The sequence below is a fragment of the Phallusia mammillata genome, chromosome 8, assembly GCF_965637545.1.
Source record: "Phallusia mammillata chromosome 8, kaPhaMamm4.hap1.1, whole genome shotgun sequence".
NCBI classification, from domain to species: Eukaryota; Metazoa; Chordata; class Ascidiacea; order Phlebobranchia; family Ascidiidae; genus Phallusia; species Phallusia mammillata.
Genome location: NC_137259.1, coordinates 18573118 through 18586443, shown reverse-complemented (window position 1 = coordinate 18586443; position 13326 = coordinate 18573118). Strand labels below are relative to the sequence as shown.

At 35.5% G+C, this 13326-nt stretch overlaps 1 protein-coding gene across 1 annotated transcript in view; it reads right to left on the bottom strand.

Annotated features, from left to right (window-relative positions):
- The window catches only part of LOC145204839 (E3 ubiquitin-protein ligase MYCBP2-like), a 58494-nt gene that overhangs the window by 25761 nt on the left and 19407 nt on the right, over positions 1 to 13326 (bottom strand). Inside the window, exons 36-56 of the mRNA XM_080077434.1 lie at positions 13079 to 13239; positions 12483 to 12642; positions 12151 to 12282; positions 11585 to 11763; positions 10783 to 11135; positions 10048 to 10241; positions 9620 to 9751; positions 9183 to 9282; positions 8819 to 8917; positions 8470 to 8583; positions 7598 to 7850; positions 6936 to 7147; positions 6369 to 6560; positions 5620 to 5870; positions 5239 to 5322; positions 4551 to 4715; positions 3800 to 4043; positions 2998 to 3091; positions 1915 to 2372; positions 613 to 1222; positions 268 to 318 (exon numbers count right to left, since the gene is read on the bottom strand). Of these exons, the coding sequence (XP_079933560.1) occupies positions 268 to 318; positions 613 to 1222; positions 1915 to 2372; positions 2998 to 3091; positions 3800 to 4043; positions 4551 to 4715; positions 5239 to 5322; positions 5620 to 5870; positions 6369 to 6560; positions 6936 to 7147; positions 7598 to 7850; positions 8470 to 8583; positions 8819 to 8917; positions 9183 to 9282; positions 9620 to 9751; positions 10048 to 10241; positions 10783 to 11135; positions 11585 to 11763; positions 12151 to 12282; positions 12483 to 12642; positions 13079 to 13239 (4238 nt within the window). The remainder of the gene's footprint in view (positions 1 to 267; positions 319 to 612; positions 1223 to 1914; positions 2373 to 2997; positions 3092 to 3799; positions 4044 to 4550; positions 4716 to 5238; positions 5323 to 5619; positions 5871 to 6368; positions 6561 to 6935; positions 7148 to 7597; positions 7851 to 8469; positions 8584 to 8818; positions 8918 to 9182; positions 9283 to 9619; positions 9752 to 10047; positions 10242 to 10782; positions 11136 to 11584; positions 11764 to 12150; positions 12283 to 12482; positions 12643 to 13078; positions 13240 to 13326) is intronic.

Genomic DNA, 13326 nt, shown 5'->3' with positions numbered 1-13326 from the left:
GCATTAAAACAACATTAAGGATGGAAATATATTTCAACTAATAACTGCTGACTATTTTGAATACACTTAGTAAGTAAATCTTCGAATTGCAAGAATCTTACAATTGTATGAATGAAACATTTTAGAAATGAAAGATATGTGTTTAAAAAATGCCAAATTCATTCTGGCAGTAACAATCTAACTATGTGTAATGAAATCACATAGGCATCTTAAAATAGTGTTTGTGATGTTGTTTACAATGGTCAAACACCAGAAAGAATGACTTACGTTTTTTCTTCGACAATTTTCTTTCTAGATGTTTCTTTGATGAAATGTTTCCTGCAACAAATATAAAAAGGTTCATGTTTTAAGATTTTTATTTAAACTTTTAGCACAATGTAATAAATAAATCCTAATTACAAAATTTTACCCAATGCAATAATGTTGATTTAAAATGAAGTTTAAACATTGTAGAATGAAATAAAAATCTCTATACTTGTTGTTAAACAAGCCAATTATCCAAGCACATCATTCAAACATCTCTAGTGAATATAACAATGTTCCTTAGTTAATTAAGGCAGATGTCCCGCAATGCTTTTCTGTGATTTATTTTACAAACGTAAATGCACTTACTTGTCTTCGTTCACATTTTTAGGCGAAGCAAAACTGGAAGTTGGTATTGTAGGTTTGGATTGAACCACTTTAGCTGGTACCGCTGGCTCTGGGGGTAGAATTTCACCGTTAACTTTGGTCGGTGACAAAATATTTCCTTCCACATCTACTACATCATCAATGAAGGGAATATCATCAGCATTGCATGACATCACAGCTTTACTTGGCTCTGCAAGCTTAGCTGAGTCAAGTAGAGACTCAATCTGCTTCTTATTTCCTCCACGAATAACTTTATTAGCAGGAGGAAGTATTTCAGAAAGTCCAGAAGATTTTTTATCAGATTGCTTCTTTTTCGGACTTGTGTATTTCAGCAAATTGCCTGTCACATATTCATCTACATCTTTGCTCTTTTTCCGGCTTGTTTTACTCGCTTTATGGGCAGAAACATGTTTTCCTGCATCATCGCCATTTTGCCGACTTATCTTACTGGAACTGGAGGAGGCAAGGAGGGAGTTCGATGTTCTTGGTGTCCTCCGGGAAGATGGAGATGAATGACTTCTCGATGTGGATGAGATTCTTGACTGAGGATGATTCCGTGATCTTCCTCTCGGAGATGACTCTCGGTGTTTTCCTGAAAATTCAACATCATTTGCAAAATCATAACATGAAATAGACACTAAGTTAATAGAGCTCTTCTGGCAAATGTGTTTTTATTCCGACCACGCATTCAGTGTTATTTACCCTGATGAAGACGACCTGTATAGGACGACGAAACATAGGAATAAAAATACATTTGCCAGAAGAGCTCTATAAACTTGATATTATGCCTGGCAGCAATAGCTTATATATAATAGACACAATGTAATGGAGATTTTGTCAAGACACAGACCAACCAATATATTTGTAAAACAAACTTAACGTTTCAAAAAACTATTAAAAGGGTAAGAGAATATAATAGCAGAATGTTTAATTTTTTTAACTGTAAATTGATTACCTAAGCAAGAGATGGTGTAACAAAATTAATTCAGTTGTCTAAGCATATAAACATTACACAATTAGAAAAAAGTGTGGACACCGATTTTTGGTTACTGGTTCAATAGCAGTTGGTAAAGTTTTCAAAAACAACAATAATTCAATTAATTAAACCATTTATTCTGATTAAAATCAAAATTGAGATAGTAGCATGGCTGGGTATTTTTAACCACACAAAACTAAAACACTGTTAGAATGGTGCTGCTTACCTGATTTTAAGTTGCAGCAGCCCTAACAGTACAATAAAAAATGCAAAACACAGCAAAATTTAACAAAACACTAATAATTTACCTGCAGGAAGCTGAGGAACAGGTGTTGAATTTTTGAACGAAATCGTTGAGTCTGATGACGACCTACTATGACCTTTAACCTTTTCTATGGCAACGTTGACTTCGTTAGTCACTAAATTCTTCACAAGCTTTTTGTCCACTTTTATCTTTCCGCTCTTCTCCGGAACGGCAGACGGAGCGGCAACAAGAAGGTCAACTACCTCGCTATCCTGGCCACCAGGGGGCGCATTGTTGAATGGATTTGTCATTTTAGCGAGCAGTGCTCCCCTGATAGCGGCAGACGCTTCTTCTATCGGTTTTTCTTGTGTTATCAAGCTGTTCATGTTCACAGTTGGACTTATTTTGTTCAGGAGTTTAGGAAGTATCTGAGCTCCTTCAGTTGATTGAATGTACAGCGTCCCATCGTGAGAAACTGCTAATGTCCAAGCAAATCTCGAGTCATAAGATTCTTCACAAAATCTAAACATAAAAATTCTGTTGAGTTTTGCTTGAAATAACTTTTACACAAGCATATATTTGGAAATATTTATAGTAATTTTTCATGGTCATCACATACCCTTACAAATGTAAAGTATGGTCAAAACAGGAGTGACCATTTTTAAAATGCTGTCAACAACTATTTTTGCTATTAGGTGCTGTTAAAGTTTAAAAAACTGCATGAAAAGCATTACCTACATACAAATTCACTAACAGCCTTACTGCTAAATTCAGTACCTAGTGTTCTAAAATTACATTCATGAAATTCCTGTTTTTTATTAAATAATGTGGTGTGTCTCAAATAAACAGTGAATTACTTCGGACTAGTTTTCAGTCTGTTATTATATTTGACTGTTGTTTCTATCTTTCGTACTGGACCTCTGGTGACTTGAAGTTAAATAAAATGCTACACACAGTTTATAATATAGTGCATATGCTAAGCTCCTATTTTGGGCACAACAACAGCGATTTTTTTAAAACAATAAAATGCTTTCATATTCAGAAGCTCCTAAGTAGCTTTAGCGTTGATCAGAATACTTCAAAACATTAGTCTCTTTAAAATTGCTTTAGTTTTCACATTACAATGAAATAAATATGCTGAGCTTACTTAGTTGCATCGGACTCATGAACAGCCAACCACGTCCCACTTTTGTTCTTTAAAACTCTCACAGCAGTGAAACAGCTCCCTGGTGCCAGTTTGCCTGTGGAGCCAAAAAATTGGTCCAATTTAAGCAATGATAATCAATACTGATTTAATTATGTTTTGGATGAACATTGCAGTGTGTCTTATATTTTCGATCAGTGTTTTTTTAAAGGTGTTTCGGGGGACCGAACGGTCCCACAAATTTCTCCAGCGGTTTCCCAAATAAGCAAATATGGCTATTTTTTGGTATTTAAATGAAACACTTGCGGTCTCTTAAAACTACTTAGCGGTCACCCAAACCAAACCTTAAAAAAAAACTGTTTTCGATCATTCTAGGTAGGCTGATATGCCAAATTGTAAAAATCAGGTTTACTGTAATTTTCTCATTTTAGTGTTATGATTGTAAACAAAACTTTTTTTGTAATTGTTGTGAGTCTTACACAAACTATAAAGCAACAATTAATTAAGTGACCAATCTTTGAATTTCATGAAGCATTTTGTTGGAGTGCTACGATGAAATAAAAATAATCACGGTGCATGACAGGCATTTACCATGCAAAGTTTCGAACTTTCACAATTTAAAATATTATTTTAGAAATCATGACAGCAACTTTTTAACAGTACTGGGGTTAAAAATAGTATTTAAAGTTTGTTTCATAGGAAATCCCATATAAAAGAAATAATTGGATATTTTTATGCAACAACTTCAAAGACTATAATCGGTCAAAAACATTAAGCAAAATTAGTGCTGTTCAAAAATACTTACCAACTGGTGTTGCTTTAAGACTTGGTTTGTAGCGAACATTATGCCCCGAACTTCCACACTTGACAAGTGCATAACTTCCAGGGACCTTCTCTACCCATTCTATGTCGTCTTTCACAGGTGGTTTGATTGCAAACGGGCTCGAGAAAACTGGAGATCTACCACTTGCGCTTCCGCTGCTTGCAAATGGTGATTTGATGAACTTGGATGAAGAAGGTGCTTCTTGAATGGGAGTAGGTAGCAATGCCTGCAATTATACATTGTTTGTTTAAAATATATACATGAACTGTTGGTATCAGGCAGACTATAAATCCAATATAGGTCAAGGATTTTATATTTTATCGGCTGTCTTTTTTTGCAGAATCTAGCTAAGGGAGTGAAAAAACTGCAAAGCTGTGCTCTCTTGCTGTACACATTTTCATGTTCTGATTGCATTAAAGGTACAGGAAGCACTTTTTTCAGTTTTACAGAACACCAGGCCCATTAACACGTCAGGGTTGATCCAAGTTGTGAATTAATGTCCATTTTCAGTTTTTAATTTCATTTTGTGTAATTGTTTCTTACAAAAACTGTAACCAAATGAAACAAGTCAATATTTGTATTTAAGTATAAAGGCATCCATTTCTAGTGACTTGATCAATTCCTGGTAGTTAAATTGTTGACATAAACACTATATTTGGTATTGTGTGATCTGGCAAACAAGAAAAAGTTGTTAAAACTTTCATGTTTTTTTAGACAATGCTCCATAAATTACCAGACTCTGTTCACCACTAGGTGGCTCATTGCTTCTGTCAACTTCATACATAGGTTTGTCTGCAACATCCACAGGAACAAGGAAAGTACGTCCATTATGTTTGTGGTACGATATACACCATGCTTCCGGGTATCGCGCTTGCTTGCAAAACTTCGCTGTGCTTGCCTAAAAACAAAAATAAACATTTGTGTTACATTACACTGCAACATCATTTTGGTATCGAAACAGTTGCTTGGCCATTGTGAGTCAGCTTCCTCTGTGATGTATGCCCAGTTGTGGCATCGTACAAAATTGGTAAGGTATGTTGTTAAAGACTGTTCCTCCCAACATAATGGATTGCTGTAAGGGGTTACACTGCTCCATACACTTAAAACTGTTACCAGTTATACTGACAACTTATATGTCGAAACAATGTGCAATGTCTGCAGCTAACTTGTCAAGAAATGTCCCATTGCTTCTATATTTAAGTGTCTAGTAGTCTATTTATACCTAATCTATTTTTTAAAACAGTAGTGCATAAAACACACTTTTAGTATGATTTTAACAATTCATGTTTTCCTATTTGTTTTATAATTTAAAAGAACATGGCAGTTTAGATCACAGACTTTAGTGGGCTATACTTGTCCCTCACAAAATATCAAATTGTGAACAACAAGAAAGCTTCGGTAGCAAACCCTCACGTATCTACCTCACTCAGTTTGACCCAATTTCCATCAGAGTTTCTTGTTTCATCGACGTATTCTATGATGTCACCGAACTCCAACAAACCACTCTAATAATGAAAAAACATGTTGCAATTTTAAAAAAGTGATTGTAGGAATGCCTGCAATGAAATTTACTCAATGTTTGGTCACAAAAAGGGGCAAGATTAATAGAATTTTAATTTCGTTATTAGTCTGATTTGACATTGTAATTATGACAAACAGTTGATTGGGTTTAACTTTCAAAGTGAGGTGCCTACAGTAAATATGCCTCAAAAGTGTATGTTTGCATCACAACCAGCTAATTATTTCAAAACACTTTCTGACCCAGTTTAAAAACAGTTCGCAAAATTTTGTCTTCTACCTACCTGTGGGCTTTGTAGAGTCGGATCGCTTCTAATTCTTAATCCTCTGCTGTTCTTTGTGGCAAACTTGAGAAATCTTCCTGTTGATTTTTGCAGGGTTTTTGTGGTTCCACTGTGTTGTGGACGTTCTGTGGAACCCTGCGGTGCTTCTGAAACCTCCACAATCTGGCGCGGACCTCTCAGTTGCTGATCCAAGGTCACCTGAAGGGCATATGTCGTGGCACATGTCGGTATCCATGTTGCTCGATAGATCCCTGCCACAATAGTTTACATTATTTTTGGAGCATTGTTAAATACAAAATGACAAACAGAATCTAGACTAATGTCAACCAACATTTTATAGTTACTGCCCCCCTCGACTATGAAGCTGACATGTGCAGCATACAAGGCAGGCAACGGTGCCTATTATTCAACTCTCCACAGTTTCTGCACTAAGCTTGTGTAACTTGGTTAGTAGAGCGCGAGTCCCGGAAAGACTCCTGTCGTGGGTTCGAATCCCACCGCAGGGCATGTTTTTCTAGCCTGTGCCTTACTATATGGTGAATGCTTGGTGACCAGCTGATTCAGTATAAGCCCTTTATTAGGCCTGGCAAACTATTATTCCTTAAGTTTTGTCTGAATTAGGTGAAGATTCGGATAAACATAACCTGGTTTGAACACAGATTTAATGTAACTTAAATAGCAGTGTAACATAGGTGTAACCAACATGCATTTAACTAGAATCATACTAGCATAAGATTTCTGCTTCTTACCATTTCCAACACTTGCAACGAGTATATTTTCGGTTTTCAGTGTCCGTTTGAGGGGGTAAGCGAGCCTTAATTCCTCAAATGAGTATTTCTTGTAAGCTCTCATCATTGAAATTGAGTGATACCGTGAGTCTCTATGCTTTGTTGGTTCATACTGTGCATCAAATGTTGGGCTTGGCTCCGATGGTGAGATATCTAAAAAGTAAATAATTTTTGCAAGAGGGTTAAAACCAATAAATACGGTTTTAAAACATGAAATGACAAATGCTGTGTCGATTATTTTTCTTGAACTTTTTAACTTTTATTCATTAATTGTGTTTTATTACATAATGAAAGCATATGAATAATTCTCAAATTACACTTTTACTACTTAAACAGAACCTAAATTTTGCAATTCGTAAACAACGTTAATTAAAATGCCGAACAAGTATTTTGTGTGCAAAACATTGCAAAGTTTTCACATTCAATTATTCTAAAAAAATTCACAGGGTTCACGCTAATGAAGCTCCGTAGAATAAATTCCAATGAAGGTTTATTTTATTTAAAAAACTTTTGCCAACAAAATTTCACCATAATTTGCAGCGACATCCGATGGTAGATAATGTGACGAAGGTTGAGGTTTTGCCGACAATTCAACTTTTAGTGTGGGAACGTGGACAGCATTTCCATACTGGTCTCGTGTGATTATTGTGACCGACGTGGGAAGAGTGTGAAACAGAGTTTTCAAGTTTAGTTGCAGAATACAATGTTTAGGGTCAACATATGAGTCTGGTTGAAGCCATCTGAAAATATCAAACAAAATGGAAATTGTTGACAATCATAAAACTGTTAAAGGGGGTTTTAAAAAAAAAATGTACAGAAAACATTTATCAAGATATTTTTGGCATTTCTTCGGTGTGAAATTTAGAGCTTGCAGGTCAGAAAAAATGTCAGTTACCTTGGCAGCCCTGTTTTTATCTCCACTAAATTAACACATTTGCAAAATTGAAACCTTGTAACTGATAAAGGTATAAAAGTTTGACGTCTTCCGTTAAATGATTTTTGACAACAACCCTATTTAATTTAGGTGTGTAAAACACGAAGACATAACATAACAACTATTTCAAGACCAGCAGCTTTTAAGACAGAGTATTTTTATCCTAAAAATGTTATTCTAAGAAAAAAATGTTATGCAAAATATGAAATGATATTTATTCAGTGAATTAATAAAGTTATAAGATTATTTCCACCACCTCGCCAATCTCCCACCACTCGTGTCTGGTGTTGCAGTCACAAAATCCAGCAGAAATTTCTTTTCTTTCGATCCGTCGTTAATCGGCAAATTTCCAGTGAGCGCTTCGGACGCACCAGGAAAATTGTTGAGATGCAAACCAGGAAGAAACAGCGAAGAATGTTGCTCAAGCGTGACAGCCGCACTGCTCTCTATCACCTTCAAGTGCTCAATTTTGTCATCGAGCGAAGCTGAAATGTTTGATTCACCATTGTCTGCAAAGTAAGCAGAAACTTCATTAGTTTGGGGCTGGAATGAAACATATAGTTGTGTGATGCAGTTTTTGTATGGACAGCTTTGCTGTGTGACGAAATGATCTAGATTTTTTGGGGAAACTGGGCAAAATCATATGCTTAGCTTTAAAAACCTACTGTTTATACCATAAAATAACTAAACCTGTATACAATGGTGAATATTCCCAGCCGTAATATAGTCCAAGAAAGGAGCAACCTTAAATGAACAGGGTTTCAAATGTCCCAACTAAAACAGTAGTTCAATATACAAGCTATTGCTGCAAGGCATAGCATCAAGTTTAAAGAGCTCTTCTGGCAAATGTAATTTTATTCCGACATTTTGACGTCCTATACAGGTCGTCTTCATCAGGGTAAATTTTTTTACCCGGTTTTGTTACAGCAGTAGACTATAAACTTGAAACAGTTAACAGCATTCAACTTTCAACTGGCGTACCAACAAGCCTGTGTAACACACCACACGCTCTACGTTTCTAGTGTATGGCTTGCTATATGGGTATGGCTGGGATACCGGTTTGATTTGGTATGATGCCTCTAATGTATTTGGCTTACTACAGTTTATAACATGAAACAAGCATCGTACCGTTCCACAGTTGGTCATGTACAGTCATAAGATTAACAGCACACAAGCCAGCCGTGTTGACAAGTTTGTTCACTAATTCCTCACTTTTGTTGGAGAATGACATATCCTCATAACCTGCAAGAAAAACAAAATTGTTTGGTAATTTCAAAACTTTACAATCCTATAGTAAAAGTTATTGTAAACAGCAAAGTTTTGTGAAAGTAATAGTTATATAATGCACAGTCTCAGTATCTTGTGGTAAATAGAACAATTTCAGTTACTGCTGTATAACAATGGTTGATACTGATGTCAATATTTGAATTGTGTGTAGAAACCTTACGCATTTTGATTCTATTTTTCTTAAGCTTACCTGTCACTGTGCAATGAAATCCATAAAATAACGCCGGTTTTTGGTCTTTGCTGTTTGTGTAGTCAGAAGCGGTTTCAAGTGAAAAAATCATTTCATGACCTGAATGTAAATGGAAGTGTTTGTTGATTGAATAAAAAAACAGATTTTAAGCCATCCATTCCTATTTTCTGGGACACATATATCTCAAAAATAATAAAAAAAGGTATTTATTACTTTTATAAATTCTGTAATCACAAAATCGGTAAATCTTTATCCACAAGATATAGTCTAGAGTTTGCTGCACATTGTTTCATTGTGTGTGTACAATTGCACATGCACTAATTTCAATACATTTTGTTCTCTTGTAAAACTTTTCTTAATATACCTGGCAGCAAGAGAGCTTTCTGTGGCCAATTCTTGTCTTGATACATTTTTTGCAGAATAGCATGACACGATTTCATTGATGAAACTTTTGTTGCGGTGCCCTGAAAACAGAGTAAAAGAATATTGTAAAAAAAAAACTGTTAAACCTTGGAAAATTGAAACGTTTGCATAATGTTGTTAGATTGTTAAACCCTGGAAAAATCAAAACATCTAAATGATAACAAATAAATATTTTACAACTAAATAGCTTCTCAGTTAATGGAAAATATTGTGACTAGTTTGTATTGGAGATGTGAAACTAATTAAAAAACACTTGTATTTTAGCTGTCATTAGGTTGTACAGTACCTGTCCCTTTACCTGTCCCTTTATTATAATAATTGGTATGCTATCACTTTTACTTAGCATAATGTAAAGACTAACTCTGGAAAATTAATTACCTCAGACATATTGGTCAGTGAATTTTGGACCGGATCAACCAGGTAAAGTTGAAGAAAATCCTCGCGTTGAGCCGTTTGGCATTTATGTGAGAACTGAACCACCATCCATTTTACTGATTCAGGAAAAGACACCTACAATGCAAAAGTTGTACATGGTTAGTTGAAAATTGCTTGGTTACTTGAACATCAAATCAATGAAAGCAAAATATATTCTATAGAGCAAAACGAAGAGACACATTTTGCTTTATTTAAGTAAAATATGACTTATGCTCAGTGAAGACAAATTATGTTTAAAAGTAAATTTATGTTTAAACAATTAAAAAGTTAAAAGTAACAGAGGAGTAAGCAACATATAGGAAGGTTAAAAAGTCCTGTGTCAAATACTAGTATCTCAACAAACTTTTTTAATAATGTAGCAAAACATTTACCTTGTTTTGACTGACAGATGCAAGTTTGTAAGGATGGCTGCTCTCCACAGTGACTGTGTAAGTCTTAGCTTTCTCCACTTGTGCGTTGTTGTCAAACTGGGCAAGTTGTTGAACGTTGATCAGCGGTGGAAGAAGGTCTCGGATCAAATCCATCACTTCCACAGCACAATTTGCATTTCTTTTCACCAAAACGCCTGACAAAAAAGTGGTAACATTTGTTTGTTGAAAGCTATTTTAAATGATAAGCTACACAAGTATTCAGACAACATTTTGCAAATAAGTGGTAGTTAAAACTCATTATTGAGTAAATATGGTGAATTTCAAAATTTAGGCATTTATCATAACCATAGCAGTGGTAAGCTGCAGATATTGCAAACTGTTTTGACCCATAAGATCTCATCAGTGCAGCTGGTGACAAGAGACCGGCCGTATTGGTTAGTATATCAATCCAACGGCACTCCAGTTTGTTGGGAGTAACAGGGTAAAAACCCATGCCTCACCTGGTGTGTGTAATGTCACAACTCATCACCAGCTGCACTGATGAGACTTCATAGGTCAAAACACTGTGTACTGACTGCAGCTTATCATGTTTCGGCTCTATGATTTTACATGGCAGTGGTATTTTAGCATTAGTCAATGGATACCTGCATGCTACTGAACATACGCTTATCATATGTGTAAAATCACAATATCCTGAGCACTGGGTCGGCCTAAATAAGCACTATGACAGCTTACCAATATCAGAAAACAGTTGTGGCAACAGATAAGACACAAGTTCAGACGACAAAACATTTCTTGCACAATCACGGATTCGATCAACCAACATTTCACTTTTCCCAAAAACACTAGTCTCCTCTTTTTTCCTGTCTCCTTTTTCATCGATAATTTGTTCCATGTCTTTTCCATCCACCATGAGATCGTTGTCATCGACACATGACACAGAATTCAGGACTTCGACAGTGGCTTCTGTTACAAGGGCAAGAATGTTGAGCGCATGTCGCTGATAGGTGAGAGTGGCTTTTGCTGGTGTGGTTGCCGTGCCGATCCACTTGTCGCAAGGTGACGTCGGTAGGTCATCATCTTGGGCTCTGAAACATGGAGTATGGAATACAAGTTTTCAAGAGAAAAATCCACAAAGCAAAATATTTTTGATAAATGAAAAAAACAGAAAAATAAGACAAAATTTGCAAAGTGGCAAAGTCTTTGCTTACTGTCATTTGTGTGACAACCTTTTTGTCAAAATGTTAGAACTACAACATGCAAACATTTTGTGCCATCTGTATAACAGTTTTTAATTTTGTAATGCCAGTTTCCTTTGTGGTGTATGCCCAGTTGTGGCATCACACAGATTCGGTATGGCATGGGTTTTTACCCTGTTACTCACAACAAACTGGAGTGCCGTTGGATGGCTACACCAGCCAAGCTGCACTGATGAAACCTTATAGGTTGAAACAGTGTGCACTGTCTGCAGTTTATTCTTCATTTTTGAACAATAATAATTATCAAGTCAGTGTTTTTTTTGCAATGAACCACAGACCTTTGATATAACACAACAGGGAACTGTCCCCTCGAAACACTGCTTCCATTACTGCACTGTGAACAATGTGAAAAGAAGAAAGTCGTTCCGTCATCTCCTTTCACCAATGCTTGGCCTTGTTCACCACAAAACGTACGCTCACCAAAGTTATGCAAGCAAACTGCATAAATCTGATTTTTCTGCAAAATTTTACAGGTTTAGTTGATATGTTTGTATTACTTTACAGCATTATATATTAATCTACAATAATCTAGCATATTAAAAAATATAAATATTACCCAAAAATTTAGCAGTTTGGTAAACTGGTCTACCTTAAACTATTTTTGTCATTAAAATATTCTTTTAAGCAAATACAGAATAAAAAAAACTTTCTTAAATGACAAAAATTTCATGACATTAACTAAATTTTGGAATCATATCTATATTTTATTCTTGCCACATAACTGACAAAAAACACATTTACAAGTCTTTAATTTATTGATGTTAGCATTAAGCTAGACCATTTCCTATTTTTAAATCATATTTTGTTTACATATTTTAGTTACAAAAATTAGTAAAAAACGAACCAGTATAGAAACGGGTTTGCTCAATTTAATGTTGGTCACATGATCCGCTCCACAATCTTGCGCTGAGTAAGATCCTTTCACAATATCCATCGTTTCCCACCGAACTTGACCCTTATCGCCACCAGAAACAATCTGAACATTATATAAGTCCGTTTGTTAGCAACTTATCAGCAAAATGCATTTGTCTTTGTCTCATCATTTTGCTTCTCAATTTAATTTAAAGACCAAATAATCAAGAAAGCACTGTAATATGGTAATAGTTTCTGTCTCTATTTACAGAAACAACCTCACACACACAAACATCACACCAACAGACAGACAGAAGTACAGACCTGTTCAAGTAACTCTAATTCATATTTGTGTTTTTCTTTTCCTCCGCCGAACACTCCAAAGCCGACGATATTAATTCCATCAGAATCGACAGAAAATGAAAGAGCATCAGGAGATCCATTCCCGGTGTTCCATGAACGCTCGTATGCTGCCTTCTCAAACCTATCAACAAAAGTATATATTGTAGAAACTTGTGCATCTATGAATTTAATTCTAAATATCGATACAAGTGACATGTAAATAATTGTCATTGTAAATAATTGTCATTTTAAGAAGAGTGTGTCATTTTTTCATGTTAAGACTTTAACTTACTCAGACCTTACGCAATATACTACATGACCACTCATACCCGACCTTCTCAAACATATTAACAAAACATTAAAAGTTAAAGGTCTTTACTATTTATTTTTTAAGTTCACTGAGCAGCGGCACTATGTCCAACCATGTGCAAAAGAGCAACACAAAACAGTTGTTTATACCACGGCAATATTGATAAACCAAAAAATGCATTTGGCACACAATGCACATGATAGAACATTATATTTAGGTCGGTGCAGCACTTTACTTTTGTAAGAGGAACAGTGGGTAGTTAACCAACCTTTGTGCTTGGTGAATGAACTGCCTGCTTTTATTTTTTTCATCTTGCAGGTTCTTTGCATTATCACAAGCTTTGTAAGCGAGATCTGAAGTGAGTGTGATCAGAAATGTACAAGCGCTCTTCACTAGAGCTTGTACTGGATCGAGTAGAAATGATGAGAACTGGAGAAAAAGCCAAAAGTGTTAATTTGAATTGACGTTTATATGCAACAGATACAGCACTGATTACACATGAAATTTTCTTTTTAA